We start from the raw sequence: 21,680 nt of genomic DNA, 5'->3' as shown, positions 1-21,680 counted from the left end.
AAATCATTAATGTGGTAGGTAGGAGAGTTTGAACAGTTACTCCACACTTTCTGTGACATAAAAGCACATTTTGTTGCTCAAAGGAGGAGGGGATTGTGCAGCATCAGAGTTCTGTATGAGGTGAAAGCAATGTCAAGACATATATGAACAAAAATAGTTCAACAGATATGGCTGGAATTTTTTATCAAAATACTTTTAGAATTATTATTATTATTATTATTATTATTATTATTATTACTAGTCATTAAAAAAGTTCTCAGCAAAACCAAGTTGGAAATCTCTAAATATATAGAAAAAGACAAAATAGTTTTGAAGGCAGAGGAAGTTATTGCTACATATTTCTCATTTAAAGCCTTTCAGCTACCACTCGATGTTATTCCCACTGCTTCACTATGTTCAAATGCCTTTGAAAATCTTCAGGGTGTGTAGGACGCCAAACATAACGCCAGAAAATTCTTTACCTCTTAACTGAGTTCTCCAGCTACCAGGCAATTATACAAATAGTGGAGAACGGCATCCCCAAGCCTGCTGGGTTTTTGGAGGAGAGAGTTTTAAAAAAAAACCAAACTTGCTTGTTTCTCTGAATGAATGGGGTGCAGAACCCATGCATATTAAAATGGTTTTATAAAGCAACACCTGAGAAAATGAGGCATGTGTGTGCATAGATGCTGCAACACATACAGGGAGAAAGATTTGGAAAACAAGTACTTAGAAACAGTATATCAGTAAAAATTCCCAGGATTCTTTTTTTGTCCTAGATTTCTCATCGGAATGTAAGTTTACCTTGTTATTCCCTTTTCAGCTATGATGCTATTACATGACCCAGGACACATGCCTCCAATTCTGCAACCATCTTTGAGGAAAACATGTTACTCTCCCTTCCAGGGGCTACAGAGCTAAAAATAAAAATAAAATAGATAAATTACACTTCAACCCAATCAGATCTTTGAACATGGAAGCTTCAAATTACTTTTGGGAGTGCAAGAGCTGTGGATTTTCCAGTGCACCTGGCACAAAGTGCCTATGGTGTATAAGATGTATAAACAATGACAGGTACATCTGAAGAGGGAAGTGGAATGGTTAAATAACTAGGTACAAAAAATATGACCAAGAGAGAGCATGACTCCCCTCCCAATAAGTTAAAGGGGAAACTAAACAAGATAAGAATATAGGAGAGAAAGTATATTATTTTTTACATCTCTTTTTGAGATGTATTGCCAAGGATATACCAGAGTTTCCAAATAAAGCAAAAGAACATTTGATGATTGAAGTATCATAAGAAGAATTGTTTGGAATGGATCAATAAATAAAAGATTGATGTATCTCAAGAATGGGATATTGTTTATTCAAGACTCCCAAAGCAATTTAAGATTAAACAAAAGAACTCCACAATTATGCAGTTTCACACTAAAATCAGTTAGTATAGTATACTGAACACAGTACAACAGTGATCTTCATGTAACTCCTGAGATAAACTGAAAAAGAATTCAGCTTCACACACACATATTACTGCAGAAAGAATTGAGGAGCCAATTAAAAGCAAAAATATTAAGTGTGTGGATCAAAGCTAGAAGCCTTAATGCCCTGTATATATCTTTAACCTATTAGTATTCTTTTGGCATGTTAATAAATAGCAGAAAGAACTGGCAGATACAAGTTTTCTGGACTTCCAAAAAGCCTTTGAGAAAGCTTCCCACAATAGGCTATTAGAGAAACCAAGTAATCACAGGATGAGAAGTAAAGCATTGTCATTGACTAGAAATCAACTACCAAAAGGAGAACACAGAAGCAGAATGCATTTATTAGTGGTCACTGCTCCGTGTGGCTAAAGGTTAACAGGCGGGTGCCCTCAGGTTCTTTACAAAGGATGAAAGTGCCTAATCTATTTATTAATCATCCGGAAATGGGACTAACAATAAGATGGAAATGTTTACAATGGACACAAGCCTTAGATTAATTAAGGCCAAAACAAGCCAAGGAGCTTTTAGGTTGCTTAAAAGAGCTTAGTGAAAGGGAAAACAATGGCAGATGGAATGCAGCACTGCCAAGCTTAATAGAAGCACAGGGGAAAGAACCATATGAAATACTTCATCTAGAATTAAAAACCCAGTATGACCATTGAAGGGGGGGGGAAGACCCTCTTGATAAGCACAGGTCAATGAAAATACTTCTCTGGCACTACTCACAATCTAAAATAAAGATATTGTTGAGAAAGAGAAGAAAAAGGGAAGAGTACTGGCATAAAGAGTACAAAGGCTGAGATTTACTTTTTTAGGGGTGAAGCCTGGCACCTTTAAATTAAGAGGTAAAAAAAGAATGAATAAGTAAATTTAGAACATAAATTAAGTAAATTATATCATTACCTGACTCTCTTCATAAGACAAATAAAGAACCGAGAATTGTTTTTCATTATTATTTAAATTAAAAATATAGAACTCCATATTTGATGCTGCCAAGTAGAAATGTAACACTATTTTAATGAAGGACTTTGATTTTTCTGTGGATTTATACATAAATGTTCCTCACAGTACTCTGTTCAGTACAGCAAGCCAGAATCAAACCAACACAAACAATAAATGAAAAATCCAGCTACCTCTGCAGCTATCTTCTATTTCATGGGCACACAGCTTATTCTTATCCCAACTTCTATATATCATAAACCACTCTTTTCAGCTGCAGGTCTTCAGTCATGGATACTCATATTTTATTCCCCCTTTCAGAAAATTGTCCTTCTTAGTACAGAATATTACCGCATCAAAGACCCACAGTCAAACTTATCAGAAGAGGTTGGTTTGGCAGATAGCTTAAGGAGGGAGGAAAGAGAAAAAAGAGAAAAAGCTGGGTAGTGATGAAGAATAAAAAGAAAAGGCTGGGTAGTGATGGACAATAAAGGGAAAAGGATAGCTAAATCCTAAAAGATGTTTTCAGTTATCATTTTTACCACTGGTGGGCACAAGTTGGAAACGTATTTAGGACAATCCTGGCTGCATCAAACCAGGAAGTGTGACCTGTACCAGTGTTCCTTTAGATAATTAAAGCAGCAGTAATGTGTGAAACAGTTTCTACCAGAGGCAGCTGCTAATAGCAAAATCTTAATGAATGAACACTTGATGCATGCATCCTTTTTGCCAAGAATCACAGGTAACACCCACATTGTAATGTGTTAGAGATGTAGGAAACTCCTGTATTTCTGCAGATGTATAGACATTCTCATTTATATGGACAATATAAAATAAAATCCTTCTCTGTCAAACAAGAAACTGCACTTAAATGCCTTCATCAGTCAGTAGCCATTTCACATACAGCCTAAAAACTGTATGTGAAAGGAGCAAATAGGCAACATATCCCTCCACTAGTATTTCAATATATTCAAAATTATATTTTCCTGGGTTTGATTACTGGTTTAGCTATACCCCTTTCATATAGTTCTTATAAATATAATCATCTCCTTTTATCCTAGTCTCAACTTCAATCTAATAGTTTGCCCCTCGATACGTATTAAAAAAAAAAAAAACAAAAAAACAAACAAATTAGAGGAGCTACACAAAAAAAATCAGTAAGAACTATAGGAACAGAAATTTTTACTCAATTATTAAAAAGAACCAACAGATTTTAAAAGAACCAACAGCATGCAACAATAAGAACCAGATTTTGATGGAATTTTGGTATAACTGCTACACATTTAGAGAAAATCATGATTTTGAACACTATTCTAAGTAGCTTTAAAAGTGAAATTTATCTCTAACAGTAACATACCTCTTCGTGTATGAAAATGTACTAATAGAAAAGAATATGGAAAAGCATTTTATTGACTCATAAGCATGATAAATTGACTACTGCCTAATATGAATTAAGAAGAAACTTTGCAAACTAACAAACAATTTTCTGGTCTGGTGTAAAATTCATTTTATGTTCCAATCTTATTCCCAGGGCAGATCACTGAGCAGTGTAGTATGTCAGTTCCTACAGCCTGCTTGCCAAAAAACACACTCTTTTCAATTTTGTCATTCTTCAGTATCAACTCCTTCAGGCTTCAGGGTAAAGCAACATGAGTATAACCTGAGATACATTTGACTGAAGTCTTATGTGAATATGTTTTCTGACTACTCTTATTTTGACCTTAGCTAAACATCTGCAGTTTTGGCTGTCTGCCACTCTGACTGCTTTTCCTGCTGGCTGGGCAATGTCTTGTCTCTGCTGCACAGTCTCCCTTGCAGCTCCTGGTCAGGTCAGTAACATCTGGTGGTGCAGAAAGTGCTGATCACCTGGCAGGTATTCTCCTCATGTTTTGATCAATCACACACACTGATACTATTTCAGCCAATTATTTCTTTATCCACTTTTGCTAGGTTCTTGCCTCCTTTTATCCCTACTCAGGTTTCAAGCTTGAGGAAAAGGTAAGAAAGCTTTGTGACAGCTACCAAAGGCTAAAAACAAAAAAACAAAAAAACAAAAAAAAAAAAAAAAAAAAAAAAAAAAAAAAAAATCAGGAATAGTATTTCTATTAGAATATGACCTCTAGAAGAACTAATTTTCTTCCTACAAGTCCATTAAATTTACTTAAAACAAACTCAATAAATGGCATGAATTGTCAGGATTCAAGAGCAATGAGCTATGATTTCTGGGCATTTTGCAATAAAAATACCTAAATAATAAAAACTGGAAAGGTAGTAGTTCCCTGTATACAAACAGCAAATATTCTATCAGCAGAGAAATATTCTTTGAATGTTCTATTTTCTTATGAATGGTGCAGTACTTTCTAATCATTCAAAGAAAAAAGCTTTACTCTGTGAAGAAAAATAATATCAATCCATAACATAGACACACCTTCATCTTGTATGCTGAAGAAACCCAGAGAAAAATGAAGTCTTCACATGTATATAGAAATTGAAATAATTAAAAAAGAAAATCAGCTACTTAGGCTTTCCTGCATAACTAATTGTCAGTTCCATGGCTACCTAAAATCTAGCCTGAACACTGCATCATAGTATTTTCTTTTTATTTTAGCAGGAAACAAGAAAATACATTAAAACATAAGGAGGGCAGTATTAAATGAAGACTGGACAGACTAGTTTCACTGCTGCCAATTTCCCTCACAAAAATGTTTCCTTTTCATGATTATTCAGATTATTTTTGTACCGTTCTGAAACGAAAAACTCTAGAATTGTCATAACGAAGCACTGACAGTTCTGTTCAGCCTTATGTCTGTGTGTTGGGAAGGTGCTGTGAAATCCACAGTGAGGACAGAAGCAGACCCAAAATGCAGCAGAGCTGCAGTGGCTCTGCTGTACAGAGGCTTGGCAGATGTAGGCAAAGCACAGAGCAAAAATCTGCATCACCTTCATAGGCATGCCAACAGAAGATAAAAGAAAAAAAAAAAAAAAAAAAAAGGGATAATACATGATCACTACTGCCATGATTATCTAGAGCTAGGTGCAGTGAATCATTTCAGCAATTTGGCTCAGGGCCTTGAGATGCAGGCCTAAAGAAATTGCTGAGATACTTTGGGAATTATCTCTAGGTTGAATTTCAGCCTCTTTAACTATAACTACATGAATATTAACAGGGAGTGTGGCTCTGCAGATGCACTCTGTAAACTGAAACTGTGCCAAGAGCCTGGTATCCACATTACATGTGTTTCATGGGTTTTGCTTTGGGCTTGCCCTAGTCCTTTTTAGGGACTGAACATCCCTTAGTGCCTGCAGCTCATTATAGGTGCACTTCTTGGGCACCTGTATGCCTTTACTTTCAGCAGACAGCAATCCAGCTTGTGTGGTGAATCAAGGAGCAGTAAGAGTGGCAGTAGGAGTGAGTGGGAAGTTTCCAAAGCACACCTCAGACCTGAACTGAAAGGCTGATGGAGACAGCCTGAGAGCACCTGCCTGTACACAGCTCGGGCACTTGTGATTTGTTACAGACACTGTAAGAAATAAATAGTTGACTTTTAACTCTATTAAGACACAAAGTCAAGAACAAAGTGTGAAGCAGGACCAGCAATATCCTTTGAGCAATATCAGAGTTGAATCTCACGGTGCACCTGCATGCTATGGGCTCCTGCACTGCTGTAATATTTGAGTTCTCCAGTAGTGCTTTACTTGCAGGGGGGAAAAAAAAAAAAACAAACCTCTAAAGGGTTTCAGGTCTTTTGCTTCTCTTTTAAACATATCATAAAATCATTTCAAACATCTCTGTATTCATATATACTTTACCCTCTACTCAGGAGTATAATTTTAGAGGAATGCCCCCCCCCAAAAAAAAAAAAAAAGCCTACTGATATTTACAGCTATCACATTCCTTCCTATGAGCTACTGATCTTCACAACCAGCTAAGATTTTGGTAAAACTCTGAGACGTAAATATTTTCTGCAAGCTGAAAAACATATCTCCTCCTCCTGTAGATCTAAATAACTATAAAAGAAGGAAAAGATCTCTTCCATCCCAAACTTCTATTGGCTCTCTTCAAATCAGACCTATATTAAAAACTATTGAGCACAAAACCCAAAAAACCATGCTGTAAATATTTACTTTCATAAGATAATTTAAAGAGGATGATTTCTGTAGCAATTAGAAAGAAACAAAACCACCAGAAACAAAAAAAACTTTTAAAGAAATATTTGGGAAGTTACTGTAATTCATTATTATATTGCACAAGCTACCATCATTCTGCCCTGTAAAATATTTCAGAAAAAATATAAAAATCACATTACACAACAGTAATGATCTCTCAGATAATCACAGTGATCAAAATATGCTGGTCTTAAAAAAAAAACCACATATATGCAGAACAATAAACTTTGTTGTAATGTGCAAATAGAAGCAAAAAAAAAAATAATATAAAATATTTCACAAAGGGTCTCTACAAATGCATTGTGAAGACCAATGTAAGACAGGGTTAGTGGGCATCCCAACAATATATGCATATTACATATATATTTTAATTTATATATATATATATATATATATATATATATATATATACATGTATATATATATATTAAAAAAAACTTCTACTGTGGAACCTTTCTGAAGAATTGATGAAAGAAAGAAAATACCCTAAGTAATTTACACTTCCACACAGAAAACAAACAAATCCTGGAAAAAGAAGAACACCATTTAGAAACAACTGCTACATTTTCCTGTACTTCCTAATTTTCCATAATTCATGACTTTTCAGATTTCCACAGGACTCTACTGTAGGACTGTCTCAGCCTCTCCAGAATGTTTGATCCGACAATAATTTCCTTGTTCCACTTCCTTTTAGATATATGCATATATATACATATATATGCACACACACACATATATGTGTATCGAACATGTAATTTTTATTTAAGATGTCATTGTTAAAATTACTACCTTTTTTATGAGTGTTGAAGTGCACCACAGAGCAAAACTTCCATTACCTTATCAATTCTTCAACTTACACTTAAATTTTTAGCTGTATTTATGCCAGCATAAATACAGAGTGTCTTTGCACCAATCAAAGCACCTTCTCTGGATTTAAACTGTTAATACTACTGATCATCATCTCTCCTTTTAACCCTGGTGGAAGACCTACACCCTTGGCTGGAAAAGGCAAACAATTTTGCTTTGTTTTTTGTAAGGTTTTCCTCTCCCTGGATAGCTGAACAACTTAAGCTCATAATATTTTTCTACAGCAGCGCCTGAAAAATCAATAAAATAAGAGAACACAATCAAGACCAAGTACAACAACAAAGGGAAAAAAAACATCAATCTAACAACAATAACAAATTAGTAATGTCAGTCAAAGACAGGAAAATGAGCATTTAAAGCAGTCTGAATATTGCTTTTTGTAGCAAGGTGTGTAAAGCAAATCTGTCTGAGTCAAACCGTCCTTCTGAATTAATACATTTGAGTTTTAAACGTATCATGTTCCTCCTCTCAAAACAGCATTACGTTCAAGAATAGCCATTTATTTCAATGGAGTTAGTCCTGGTTTATGTCATTGTGGATTGCTGACAAAAGAAAATTGGCCTATATTTACAAATGAAAATAAAATAATATTTTAAATTCATATCTGTCATACAGAGATTGGCTTGCAGTACATTCTCTGTGCTCTGGTCCCAGGAATTAATCTCAGTACCTAGATTTTAAAAAGCTGTTGTTGCATCAATGATTTAATTTCATTAAATTCATAGTGAGGTTGCAACAAAAAATGTGCATTTATAAGATTCAGCTATAACAATTATGAGATTTAAATAGAGACAAAAGAAACCATAATGCACTTCTAACTGAATTGGAATATAAAACAGGAAGCCTCATTTCCTGAACTCCAGTGCTATACTATATCTTGTTAGCTAAACTCAGCTTATAATAGGGGTCATTTCCCCAAGGATTGTTACATCCTAAAGCATAAACAAAAAAAAAGTAAAAATACAAAAATTGTTTCTGTTTTCAATATAATTTGGGTAATATTTCAAATGTACCTTGTTCAGAAACTCCTACTTCTTCATAATACCGGTCCAAGTTCTGTCAGGTTCTCTGTAGAAATATTACATCAAGACTTTAACTCCAGAGCAGAACAGGACTGGAAATGAACATCTCTCATCTCTGGATGCATAAAGAATTTTAAAAGTCATCCCAGGGGACCTTGGCTGTGTTTTTGACTTGCCTTCCTTTTTAAGTGCAGAACCTCAAGCTAGTGGAATCTAATCCTCATATATCCTCAGCCCTGGCCCTGCTCCAGGGAAGAGCTTCTAAGTTCCAGTCAGACAGCACGGGCTGGGGCATCCCCACACAGAGGATGCTATGAGCTTCCTGTACTTGTTCCCTTCTGCAAAAAGAAAACCTTGCTTGCAATAAACCCAGTCTGTCATTAAAGCACTGTACCACAATATTTACAGCTTGAACTTAGTATGAAAGGAAAAACATTAAAGGATGGGTTTATACCTCTAGAGGTACAAAATTTGCAATATCCCAAAATAGATGCATTTGGGATACTTTACTAAATAATAAAAAAGGCCAGTAAATAAGGTTCTGGTGATATGGATCTTTTTCCACTGATTATACTGATTTCCTGTCTTTAACAGGAAATCAGACACATACAGACACATCCCACTGAGAAACCACCAGAAACTTGTTGAAGGACTTTACTAACAATCAGTATTCTAAATAGATGTTACAGTAATACTTCTCTTCAATCCCTTCAGAGATTTTAATCTTTACCAAAGCATGGATTTGGGATTCCTTGTAGATGTTTTAATTATTAAGATTACAATTGGCATACATGATTTTATTGCCATTGTTTTGATAATATATGCTGGAATTTATAGTTCTCTTATATTTTAAAAATAATTTACTTCTGAAGAGTGATGCGCTATACCAGATGTCAGCACAGTCAGTTCTAAGTCGTTCAATACACAGGAATTTTTATTTCCAGCTATGAAGTATGTCTTCCTTATCCTAAAGCCCTTCTATACAGAAATCCAGTTTCAACAAATATATATGAAGGCAATGTTAAGAGTACTCATAAAAAAATTCGCATGTAATTTTTGTGGGTACATTTTCAAATATATATACTTGCATTTTTTATTCTCATTATAAATAGTCTAAAAACAAATTGGACTCTTCATTTGCCATTTAGTTGTTGTTCTACAAGCTGGGTTTTATTTTAAAGAACATCTGTTTTTTTAATCCAGTGTGTGTGTGTATACAAATCCAAAAATTTATCTCAGCAGAGATGATTTTAATGCCTTTGAAAATCTAACTTTACCAGTGAAAAAATACCCCTCTAAATGAAGTTATACTAGTAAAATATTATAATTTCTTGATGCATGAGCACAACAAATCAACTAATATGAGTTAAGAACACACTTTCCACACTAGCAAAAGCTTTTCCATCTGGTATGCTGTTCATCATGAAAAAAAAAAAATTTGCATGAATAAATTTTTATATTTATCATTTTACATTTAGTTCTCTATTACTACACACAGACGTCTCTGAGATATGTAATTAACTTAATATAGATTTTAAGGTATTTAAGAGTTGCTCAAGTTCTTCCTTGAAATCCATGTATTTATCTAAATAAATTAGTGTAATATATTTTTTTTTGAGAAGAACTTGTAAGTGTAATCCCCTACCCTAAATACAGAAAGCAAGCCAACCAATGCAGAGCAATGATCAGCAAATCATCAATCAGCAAATTCTGGAAATTCTTTTATTGTCCTAAAAGATTGAATAAAATGACAAAAATATTTTTTCAAAGTATCTCATCTTTTTTCCATCTGCTTAATAAAGAATGCCCTCTGATTCTGAATTGCTAATATCTTTAAAATGTAATAAAAATACTTCATTATGATGCTTAACAGAGATGAAGTCTGTTGACAGGCCCAAGATACCATTTACATAAGTGTTCAGGCAAATTGAAGGCAACATCTAATCTAACATGCAGAGGATCAACAAGAATTAAACATGTATTTAAAAAGTACTCTAGATAACATACTTCCTCCATGGAAAATATCTCCTAAAAGCTGCAATATATTGCACATTCCAAAATGCAAACATAATACAATTTCTTTTTTTTTTTAATTTAAAAAATTTTATAATGGATATATTTGAAAATATAATGCCGTAATAATGAAATTACCTAATCACAACATTTTAAAAAATCATTGAAATGCCAATATCCTATACCAAAAGTGAAAATTTGGACTTTTTTTTTTATTTATGATCTGTCTGGTACCCCATTTCCTTCTAATTCCGTTAAAGTCATTTAAAACATCCACAATGACTCCCAAGCTGCTGAGAATTTCTAAAAACCTAGACTGAAACATATTGTTTGCTGGTAACTTCAGATCATCTTTACTGTTGTTTTTAATCATGAGGTTTTCTTCTAAAGATGAAGCATCTGAATCAGCTCTCAGAATCAATATATATTAAAGGTGAGCACTTCCATCAGGCTCTCAAAGACACTTCAAAGGACCAAAATATTCATATATAACTGCTGAAGTTTGACACTTCAGCATTTATCATCACCACTCATCCCAACAACTTTGTTGCATTCAATCAGTGCTTCAAAGGGTCATACCAGATTGTTCCATAAAGGCTTTAGGCCAATCTTATATCAAACACAGCTTTCAACATATGTCTATCGGTTTTTTTGAAGAAGAGGAGATGAGATGAGATGAGATAAAGGGTGGGAGAGTATCAAGCATTGATCAGCTTCACTTCAGAGCCACTTACATCGTGCCCTATTCTTTTTGTCGTTATGGACTGGGAGCTAGTTGGATATAACTCTTCAGTGTGCATGTTCTAAAGTAAAAATTCACATATTTCATATACCTACCCTGTTTGCAAACAAGGTCAATTCACAAATCCATAAAGAAATCTGGTCCTTTTTTTTTTTAACATATCTCCAAATTAATCAAATGTCTCTACACGCCAGAATATGTCTCCAGTGCCTCACTACATTTGTATTTATCCAAGTGATTGATGTTGTAAAGGAAATCAAGCTCACAGACATTCTCACTTAGAGATGTTTGCTCTACAGTTCTGACAAGAGAAAAGTACAGTGAAAAGTACTTAGAAAAGTACAGTATGCTTACTGTAGCAAAGTGGCATAAGTGTGTTTCTTGACTGAGGGAGTTTGGGTAGTCTTGGGAGTTTCCTCTGATTTGGACTAAGGGAGGAAATTCTCATACATAGACACTCCACTCCCCCAAAAAATCCACCCTCCTTGTAAAGAGAGAAGGGAGAATAAGTGAAATAATCTCTAGCAGACCTACCTGCAAAAATGTCTATTAAGAAGATGACCTACAATTGTTATTGTCTAGTTTCTCAACAGAAATAACAACTGGAAAAGTCATATGTAGAAGATTCTTGTCTTCTCTCTCTCAAAAAAAGTGATGAAAATGCAGTTACGTCATACAAGGCTCTTTCCTGTTCTCATTCCTAAGAAGCAGATTACATAGCTGACAGATTCTTCAGCAACAGAATATAGATATCCTAGTAGTGAAATAGAATTGTGATTTCACTAGGTTGGTGTAGGACAGCACAAGTAGCAGGACTTTACAAACTTTTTCAGAGTTAAATTTTGCATATGAACATAATCTCATCCAAACTTAATTGTTATACCAAAATCATTTTGTTTGAATTCATTGAATATGACTTTTGAAGTCAACAGTGGGTGGAAGTGTTTGTATCTGATATAAAATGACAGCATGTCCTCTTTAGAGACAACAGACATAAAATAAGTATTTTAGGGCATAATCCATCTGACCTATTTTAGATATCCACTTCACTAAGTGAATTGACTTAGACTCTACCATTACCTATGTATCTCCACTGACTACAAAGAGAATCTAAACTTTACATTTTTTCTGAATATCCATAATGGATATTTGGTTTTTGTTTTTTTTTTTTGTCATATGGATTACTTTATTTTTCTATCTTCTGGAGTGTTATGACTGATATTTATCAAAAAGTAATATTTAAGAATTCAGCTTCTATGTTATTTTTTCCCTTTTAGGCAATTCCGAGATCTAAATACATTATAGATCTTAGTGCAAGACTGAAGTTATAAGCTACTAAGTATAGACCAGATGATTTTTAGGCAGGATAAATGATAGAACTATAATTTGCATTTTGATTACCTTTGCCAGAAGAATCTGAAGTGAAGAAGCAAGATTTTCACAGTCTCTGCAAGGTGCACACGAAGCACACTGCTTGATGTAAAGAGAACAAGTGAACAAACTGAAATTGAGGGCAGAGCCATGAGGTCCCAAACTATGTGACATTAATGCCATGAAACATTAAGTGGTGGTTACTGGATTAAGGTGGAATCCACTTCAACTACTCTGTGCTAGTAATCTGCAGCCCTTTTTTTTCCTAAATCGGGATGCTGTAACCATTGACACTATGAATGGGTGGAGTATCCTGATGATCAACTAGATGCAAACTTTTAAAAGTCAAGTGGGTTTAATGCACTTCTGGAAAGAACACCCTGGGGAATTTCTCTTTTAGGAGTAAAGAAATCTGACCCTGATCCAGTAAAGTATTTAAGCAATTGAATGACCACAAGCACATGCATAGTCTTCCCTGAGTGCAGTACCATTCACCTAGCTCAAAATAGGAGACTAAGAGTGACTGCTGTATCAGGATTCTAGGCCAAAATACAAATCCCTTAGCACATAGTCAGTGTTGCTTCTTGTATTACACCAATAATACAAGAAGAGTTATACTAAATTCATCCACATATTTGTCTTAAATTAGTTTTGAAAAATAATTCAACATTTACTTTTTAAAAAAATCACCTGAACAAATAACATAAAAACCATAAAACTGTGTAAACATCAATTTACACTGTCACATTAGTTTCAGAGCATTTTATACCAAAGTTTTAAAAAGTGTAAACATTTAAGTATTATGTATTTTTTTAAGTACAGCATAGTATTCATTTTTTTAAAAAGAGCTTTAAAAGAATAATTATATTTCAAGAGATTTAGAAAAGGCACTAGTTCAGTAATTAATGTGGGGATTTTTTTTGTTTGTATTAGACCACAAGTACAGATCTTCAAGGTTTAGTTTGTATGTGTTTCTTCTGATTAGTTTAGCTATCAGTCTTTCATAGAACTATCCTTCTATAAATATGTGTTTAAGATGTGCAACTGAAATATCTAACTTTGTAGCAGATGCTGCTCTATGTGATCTTTTGTAACTGAAGGGTTCTTTTATCATTTGAGCTTTTGGGTTTGTATTTCTCATCTGCTCTTTTTTGCCAGCTTAACAGAGATTTTAAATCAAAACCTAATTAGACTACATATGCTGTTTAGGAAAAAATTCTTAGGAAAGTAATGATTCATATAGGCTTTGATATTTCCCGATAACATCTAAGAAGAAATGTGATTTTGATTGTTTTAAATAACTTTTGATCACCCTCTTACTCAAATAAAAGTAGTTGAGCACGGTTCTTTGATCAAAAAAAATTCTTCAGTAACAGAAATACCAATTCTATATTCCCATCAACGATACCATCTGTGCTTAATGATGAAAGCCTTTATTGACACACATTTTTCAGCTAAGTAGTATTACAACTCAGGTATTCTATGACATATTTTTGATACCAATACCATAATCCTCAAATTAGAAGTTATCAAATGATATTTAATTCCTGAAAAATGAAAATCTTTGTGTACATGTTGAGCATGGATGTCAGCCAAAGGTTGCTTTTTAGCAATGTTGATATAAGAAGAGTTGGTATCTTTTTATTTTTCCTCTTTGATTTTCTGTGAGGGAAAATGAATTATTTTAATGTTATTTTAATTATAATGCACTTACTTGAATTATATATTTCAATATTTTAACTACTGCTAAGAAAGCCCACATTTTAAACACTCTCAACTTGCGCTAGGTTAAGGAAACCTGTGTCAAAACTTATGACTGGTATTTTGTTCAAACATTAATAAATATATCTGCCAGGAAAGCCCTGGCCTCTGACACTTAATCACAAAGATGTAAGCTTCATCTTAAAAAAAAAAAAAAGGAAAAATATTAAAAATCTTTACATTTTTATGTCCTACTTAGTTATTTGACCCAGTTCTTAATCAGAAGTAGCCAGAATTTTCTTCTATTCCACAGAGTGATTGCCTGCTGCCTTAAGAATAAAAGCTTGAGCATTTCCCCTGATAGAAGGCTGACAAGTCATAATGAGGAACTGCGTCTTCCAACGTCAAGCCAATATAATTTCTGTTAATTGTCTGAATACTTTGCTGTGACACACTGCATATAAAAATTATTTTCTGGAAACCAAGAAATTATACATATTTCCAAGACAAATCCCTGCAAAAATAACCACAAATTTATAATAGGCAATAACAAGATTTCATAAGCATTTTTTAAAAATCTGAATTAAATTCCAAAGAGAAAAGCAGAAGTGTAAATCCAGATTTCCAGTTACTCTGTTACTTTAGTGATTCAGTAAAGCTACAGCAATTTGTTTCAACATCTAGTTGAATATGTAAGAAATTCAAATATTTCTCTTATGTTTACTGTTTAGCCATTACTACTGTGTGACTATCAAGGAAACAATATATAAAGACATCAGACTTTAAGAAGAGTTTATAAGAAATAAGTTGGAGACAGATTTATAGTGAGACAACACTGATATCCCAAGCTTCTAAACAACACATAAAGTCTACTGACATACAAACAATATATAAGGCATATGCATATTCATTGATACCACCAAAAATAGTTGTTTTCTAAATGTTAAAAATTGTCAGCATTTTCTACAAAATTTTCGAAAACCCCAATGCAACTCAATAGAAGTTTGATGGTAAGACCTTAATTACAGGACAGAACACTTTGAAAAAGCAAACAAAAAAACCTGAGTATGCTTATCTATTAAAACTGAAACTCACCACATAGAATGGCTAAATGTGACCTGTAAGTCAAACAACTCCTGTCTACAAACTTCTGCAATATAAAGCAATTAATTTAAAATATTCTTCAGAGACCAGGAGACATGCAGTAGAAGACAGAATATTTTGAAAGTATAGTTCATCTTCTTCTGGTTTCAGAAAAAAGAATGAAAACATAAAGTCTGAGGTTTATACCCATGCATCAAAGACATTTCTGATATGTATTGTTATGACCAGGAGTACTTTCTGGAAAGGCATAAGTTGCTGAGAAACCCATCATAATCTTCACACTTTACTGTGAGAACTGACTGAGTTGAGGATGGTGTATGGTGTTGGGGTGAATTGGGAAAGGGGGAAGCAACACCCAACTGCAAGTTCATGCTTGACTGCTATTCAGAGTAAATTTTATTATTGTTTATCATCAGCTATAATTGGTCAACTGGATGAAAATATCTCTTTTTCGGTGAACAAAGCTGCCCTCCAAGAATGCTAAAGACATCTGAAATATAAACAGACTAGCTAACAAGCCTTTCATTGAATTGAGCCAAGGCTTACATACATGGTTATTGAGTAAAGACAGTATTTTTAGAACTTTGTTTAAAAGAAAAAGCAGGTCACCATATAAGCCATGACACCCACCAAATAATGTGTACCTAAACCACACAGCTACATGTCAAGTTATTTTCTATTCTGATGTTTTACATAAAAATTAGCTAAATATCCAACATGGAAAAAAATTTATATTTACTTACACACAAAAAAAAAAAAAAAAAAAGAAAAAAAAGTCCTGATTGAGTTTTATAATCGAAATATATATAAACCACAAGAAACCCCAGCAAAATATTACAACAGTCACAAAGTATTCGAGTTTCAAGTTTCACCTCTCCACTCTGCAGGGCAGCCCATGCATAAGCAAACGAACACACACGTCAGACTGCTAGACGTGCCATCCACTTGGCTCTCGCAACCACCCGCACGAATCAAAAGGCTCCAGAGGGACCCAGAAACACCAAACCAGGGCACGGGGCAGAGAGCCACATCTCCTCTGCCTGACCTCGGGCTGTGTGTGCGCTGTCTTGCAGAACCTTGGACAGCGATCTCCTGGCCCTCCTCTCAGTGCAGCCCAGCCCAGCTCAGCCCAGCCCAGCTCCGCAGCTCACCCCACCGCGCTTCCCACCCGCACCGGGTGGGCATCTGCACTGCCCACCAGAACCCCTGGAGAAAGGGAAAACAGACTAAGTTGCACCCATGGTTTGGGTTTTTTTCCTTCCCCCTTCTGAAATATCTTTCATTTTTAACACAGATTGGTTGGCCAAATTCTCAAAACATAAAGCAATATCATCTGGCACTCAGAACCACATAAATGTAGGTCACTGGCATTTGCCTAGTTCACTAAAGTTTCACACAATTATTTTCAATGTCAACAACTTTTTCTCTATCATTAAAAAAGTATTTCTCCTTTTTGGGTGTGTGAAGGGAAAATCATTAAACAGCATAAATTTGCTCTTCTGTTCATTTACACCCAGATATTCTGTAGACCAACTGAGCACTTTGTGGTAAAGTTCTGTCAAACTAAACTGTGATACCGAAAAATCACTTTAAGCATGTAAATGCTGATCGTTTGGTCAATTTCTAATTATAGAGCTACTGAAATGACAGAGACTTCCTTATAGCAATAGATATCTCTTTATGTTGATAGATATTTTTTACTTTTTTACTTTTCCAATTCACTCTGGAAATAAAATATGTTTACATTATCAGTAACTGAGTACATAGCATATACGCAATGAGTGTGTGTACACACACAGTTTGCAATCTAAAAACAGTTGAGTCAACACTTCTGGTGATTCTACCTTACTTTTGTCAGGTATAGAAAGAAAAAATAAATATGGCAACTTTCCTACCGTTATCCAATTAGATAGCAGGTTATTTCAGCTTCTGAAGGGACTCTAGATCCATTTTTGTGGCAAATATATGCACAAATGATACTAAGTTATTGGTGAATGGGATTGTTTAGGCATAGGCTGTTACTATTAAATGATTTCAGAAGGCCCTGCTAAAGTTACAGAGCGCAGAGGTACTGCCAGGCCTCCTATTTAGTGCAGTGATTCACGTGCATGGTTGTGTTCCACTGCTAAAGCAGAATTTGGTTCAGACTGGTTAGTGCTACAGTAGTTGAGATTATCTAGTTCAGGGCAGAAATATTCACCTCCTACCAACTATTCAAAAAGGGGGAGAAAGCATGCAGTTAGCTATTTTAGGCGCCAAGGACAACTCTTTTCTTCTGCCCTGTCTTGAGAGATAGGCCAACTAATCTTGTACTGAGAGGACAACATCTACAAGAGCCAAAGTGGGACCCTCTGCCTTCTAACAAAGGCTAAGGAGAGCCTCTGGATCTCTCTGAGCCGTCACCAGTGGCACAAAAGGAAACAGCCGCTGCTTATTAAAACGCTGTCACCATCACTTCCCAACGAAGGGCCATTGCGGTGCCCGTCAACAGACACTCTTGTCCTCCAGCTTTCCCCAGCTCCACAGATTTTGGCAGAGCGCCTCCAAACACTGTCCCGCTCCCGAGGAGGCCCGGCGCCGCACCGCTCCGCCACCGTCCAGCATCGCTACCCCCGGGCCAAGCGCCCGACGGAACCTACCCGGAGCCTCCGGTGCGCGCCCCTGGCCCCGCGGGGGGACGAATCGCCCGTGTCCGGGCACCGCGGCCACCTGCACACCGAGGGCCGGCGGCCAGGGCAGCGCCGTCGGACAGCCCCGACCGCGGTCGCCGCTCCGAGCCCCGCTCATTGTCATGCAGACCCTGTCGCTGCCTGCCGCCAAGTCGCATCCCAGCCCGCTGGAAGCCGGCAGCCGAGCCGGAGCCAATTGCATATTCATGAGGAGGGGGAAATCCAGCGCTACGCTCCCAGAGGACCGAGGATCGCTTCTTTTTGCGTTTTCTCAAGCTTCCCCCTCTCTCTTCCTCTCTTTTAATCATGCGCTAAGGGGGGCATCCCAGCCGATACCCTCCGCAGCATCGCCTGCACCGTGAGAACCGCGGCCGCCGGCGCCAGGGGCAGAGACCGAAGCAGGCACAACAGGGTCCACGGCAGCCACAACAGCCGAGGGAAGCACGCCAGCCCGACAGCCAGGGACAGGAAGCACAGCAGGGGCTCCTACCTTACAATCCTCAGGACACGATTTCACCGAGTACTCATCCGACTGTAAATATTTCTGGAGCATAACCTCAAACTCTTCGTATTTCTCCTGAGCGTGCTGGTCGTAGCGCTGGTAAGCCTGGACGCACTGGCTGCAGGAGCCTTCCCCCTTCAGCACCACATCCAGACTGCAGTTCAAAGTGTCCGGATTGGACAACCCGGCGAACAACTCCCAAAGTGTGTAGGAATTACAAAAGGAAAGGTAAAAATCCGTCAGGTCCCAGCCGGGCGCCGGGCTCTGCCCCGTGCCCCGCGGTCGCCCCGATCCCCCTCGCCGCTGGCACACCGCCTCCGCGTCGCCCACGCTGAAGCACTGCCCGGACGAGGAGCCCGGGGGGGGACACGTCTCCAGGGGCCTGGCGGTGGAGTTCCCCAGGAAAGCAGCCTTGCCGTGCCGGGGCTCGGTGCCGTTGGTGCGGCTGCCGCCGCTGCCGCCGCTGCTGCTGCTGCCGGGGGAGGGCGGGAGGGAGGGCGAGGGGGGGGCGAGGAGCCGGGGCGCGGGGGGCGCCGGCTCCCCCATGCCCGCCAGCAGCTCCGGCTCCGCGGGCTCCGGCTTCTCGGGCGGCGGCTGCTCCTTCTCTCCGGTCCCCGTGAATTTGGCCTCGGCGCAGAACCACAAGTGATCAGAGAGCAGGACTGTGAAAAACAAGAGCGATGCCAGGGACAGTCGCCATTTCTGAGCCCTCTCTGAATCCGTGAAGGGTTTCTCGTTCTCCCGGGGTGCGAACCAGATTTTTAAGCCGTCATCATACTGCCGACTACACATCCAAGCACCCCTGGTCATATTTTGGGAACGCACAGCCCTGGCCGACTCCACCGTGAGGGCTCCTTTGCCAGTGTCACCACAATATGCATTGACTTAAAAGATTGGGGGGATTTTCTTGCTTGCCTTCCCTTCTCTCGCTCGTTTGCACTCCCGCTCTCTCTTCCACTCTCCCCCTTCTCTCTTTCTTTTTTTTTTTTTTTTTCTTTCTCTTTTTCTTTCTTTCTTCTCTCTTCTTTTTCTTCCTCCGAGATATTGTTGGTTTTCGCCGGTGGCTCTGCCTTGGTCTCACCACACGAAACAGCCCCAGTCCATCCAACGCGGAGTGCCGTGGAGAAGATAAGAGCAATAACGCAGAGAGAGGAGGAGGAGGAGGGAGAGGAGATGGTGGTGGTGGTGGTGGTGGTGGTGGTGGAGATGGTGGTGGTAGTGGTGGTGATAGTTGGTGGTGGCGGGGCTGCGCGACTGGTCCTTCCCCCCTCTCACCCAGGCATGGTCAGATCGCAGCTCCCCATCTCCCTCCTGAGAAAAGCCCACTGCGCCCGGACAACCGCATGCCGCGTCCCCCGCTGCCGACGGACGGCTACGGGAGGGCTCCTCGCCTCCTCTTCCCCCCTGCCGCCGCTGCTCCGCTTCCTCAGCCCCGAGCCGCGGCACAGATGCCTGCACCGTTGTCTCAGTCTCTTTCTTCTCTCCCCGCTCCGCTCTAACTGGAGAGACGCTGCTGCAGGGCTCCCGGAGCGCTGCCGAGGATGCTGAAGAGGAGGAGGAGGAAGAGGAAGAGGAGGAGGAGGCTGCCGGGGCCGCCGCCGCTGCTGGTGACAATGGGCTGCGGCTGCCGCCGCTGCTGCCGCCGGGCGCGGTGTCCCCGGGCGCACGGGGCGGAACTGCCTGACTGGAGGCCCCCGATGGACACAGGCATCTTGGGCCCCTGGGCTAAGTTGCCGCCATCTTCGTCCTGGAGAAACACTTTTTTGGGGGGAGCTCTGCCTTTTGCGTCATCTCCTCCCGCGCCGAGATCGCTCTATCCTGGCGCATTGGCAGCAGCAGCAACTCTGCCTCCTCCTGCCTGAGGAGGAGGAGGTGGGAGATGCACTGGGGACCACATGGACCGTCCAAAGGGCTTCCTCGATGCAACTCTTTCTATTCATCTCACCAAAGGGACTGCTCAGTACTACTGTCCAGCCCTCTCTCCTTCAGTGTCTCCTTCCCTTTGTGGCTGTGGAACACCATGTCCACGCAGGATGGTGGCTGGAGAGGTCTGTCTCCGTGTCTGTCCTTGTCGTAGCAAATCACAAATGGCATATGACACTACAGGCTCTGCATCCAGGCCAGTTTTGGCCACACAGTAAAATGTCTGAGCATAGTTGCCGGTCTCTCAATCAGAGAGCTGTAAAGCAAAACAACCATAAACCCCATGCTGTTTCCTCAAAAGAAGTTTTGCAAAACCCTGGTTCAGCCCGTGAGCTGGGTAAATTCTGCCTGTCTGTGTGTTCCCCTGTTTAGATATCACTTCTTAGAGAGAAAGACAGAGGGGCCAGGCTAAGTCCTCCTTCTACGATGATGAAATCACCTGGGGTGATGATCTCCACTTGGACCCAGGACAGAGATCCAAACACCTTCTGTCCCCCAGCCATGAAGTTCTCTTGCTCAAATAAACATACTCTTTGGACACTCCTAAGTGTCTCTCACTCCTTTCTTCTGGCTCACTTATGCACCTTAATGTAACAGCAAAAGAACAACTTGGATCCCACACGTAAGACAAGAGAAAGTGCCAGCTAGAGGTTGAACACTAACAGATGAAGACCTGGTGTTCACCTCGAGATATCAGGTATGCTTTCTGGCCATAGAATAACCAAGACATGTATTTTAATTTCTCCATTGTGTGCCAGAAGGTTTAGAAACCATATTTTCCCTTGTTCCAGAGGCTTCCTCTATCCTGAGGAACTGATAATTGTTCTTGGAAAAGGTGGGCAATATACTGCAAAAGGTGTCTTTGCCCCATTTTTTGGTTTAAGAAAGCTGTTTTTCTTAACAATTGTGGTCTGTAAACTAATACAGCTTGCTGATGGTTCTTGAATTCAGCTTCGAAAAGTGTAGCGGGAAAAGACCTGAGACTAAACCATATCAGAGGAGAACAAAACTTGTACCTTATCTGACTGCAGCTGTCATTAACAGAAGGGTGATCTTACCAAGGAATGTGCTGGAATTTCTGTCACTTTGAGCAGTAAATCAAGGCTGGATGTTTTTCAAAAGGAGATCCTAAACCTCAAACAGAAGATGTGGACCTGAGGTATGAATTGCTGAGAGTTCTATGCCCTGTGTTTTGCTGGG

At 38.7% G+C, this 21,680-nt stretch overlaps 1 protein-coding gene across 1 annotated transcript in view; it reads right to left on the bottom strand.

The window, feature by feature from the left end:
• NALF1 (NALCN channel auxiliary factor 1) overlaps positions 1-20,096 on the bottom strand; it is a 435,482-nt gene extending 415,386 nt beyond the window's left edge. The window contains exon 1 of the mRNA XM_053935490.1: positions 18,546-20,096. Coding sequence (XP_053791465.1) covers positions 18,546-19,367 — 822 coding nt within the window. The 5' untranslated portion in view covers positions 19,368-20,096. The remainder of the gene's footprint in view (positions 1-18,545) is intronic.
• Positions 20,097-21,680: the final 1,584 nt, after the last annotated feature.

This window comes from Vidua chalybeata, chromosome 2, assembly GCF_026979565.1.
Source record: "Vidua chalybeata isolate OUT-0048 chromosome 2, bVidCha1 merged haplotype, whole genome shotgun sequence".
Classification (NCBI taxonomy): domain Eukaryota; kingdom Metazoa; phylum Chordata; class Aves; order Passeriformes; family Viduidae; genus Vidua; species Vidua chalybeata.
This window is presented reverse-complemented; position numbering and strand designations above follow the sequence as displayed.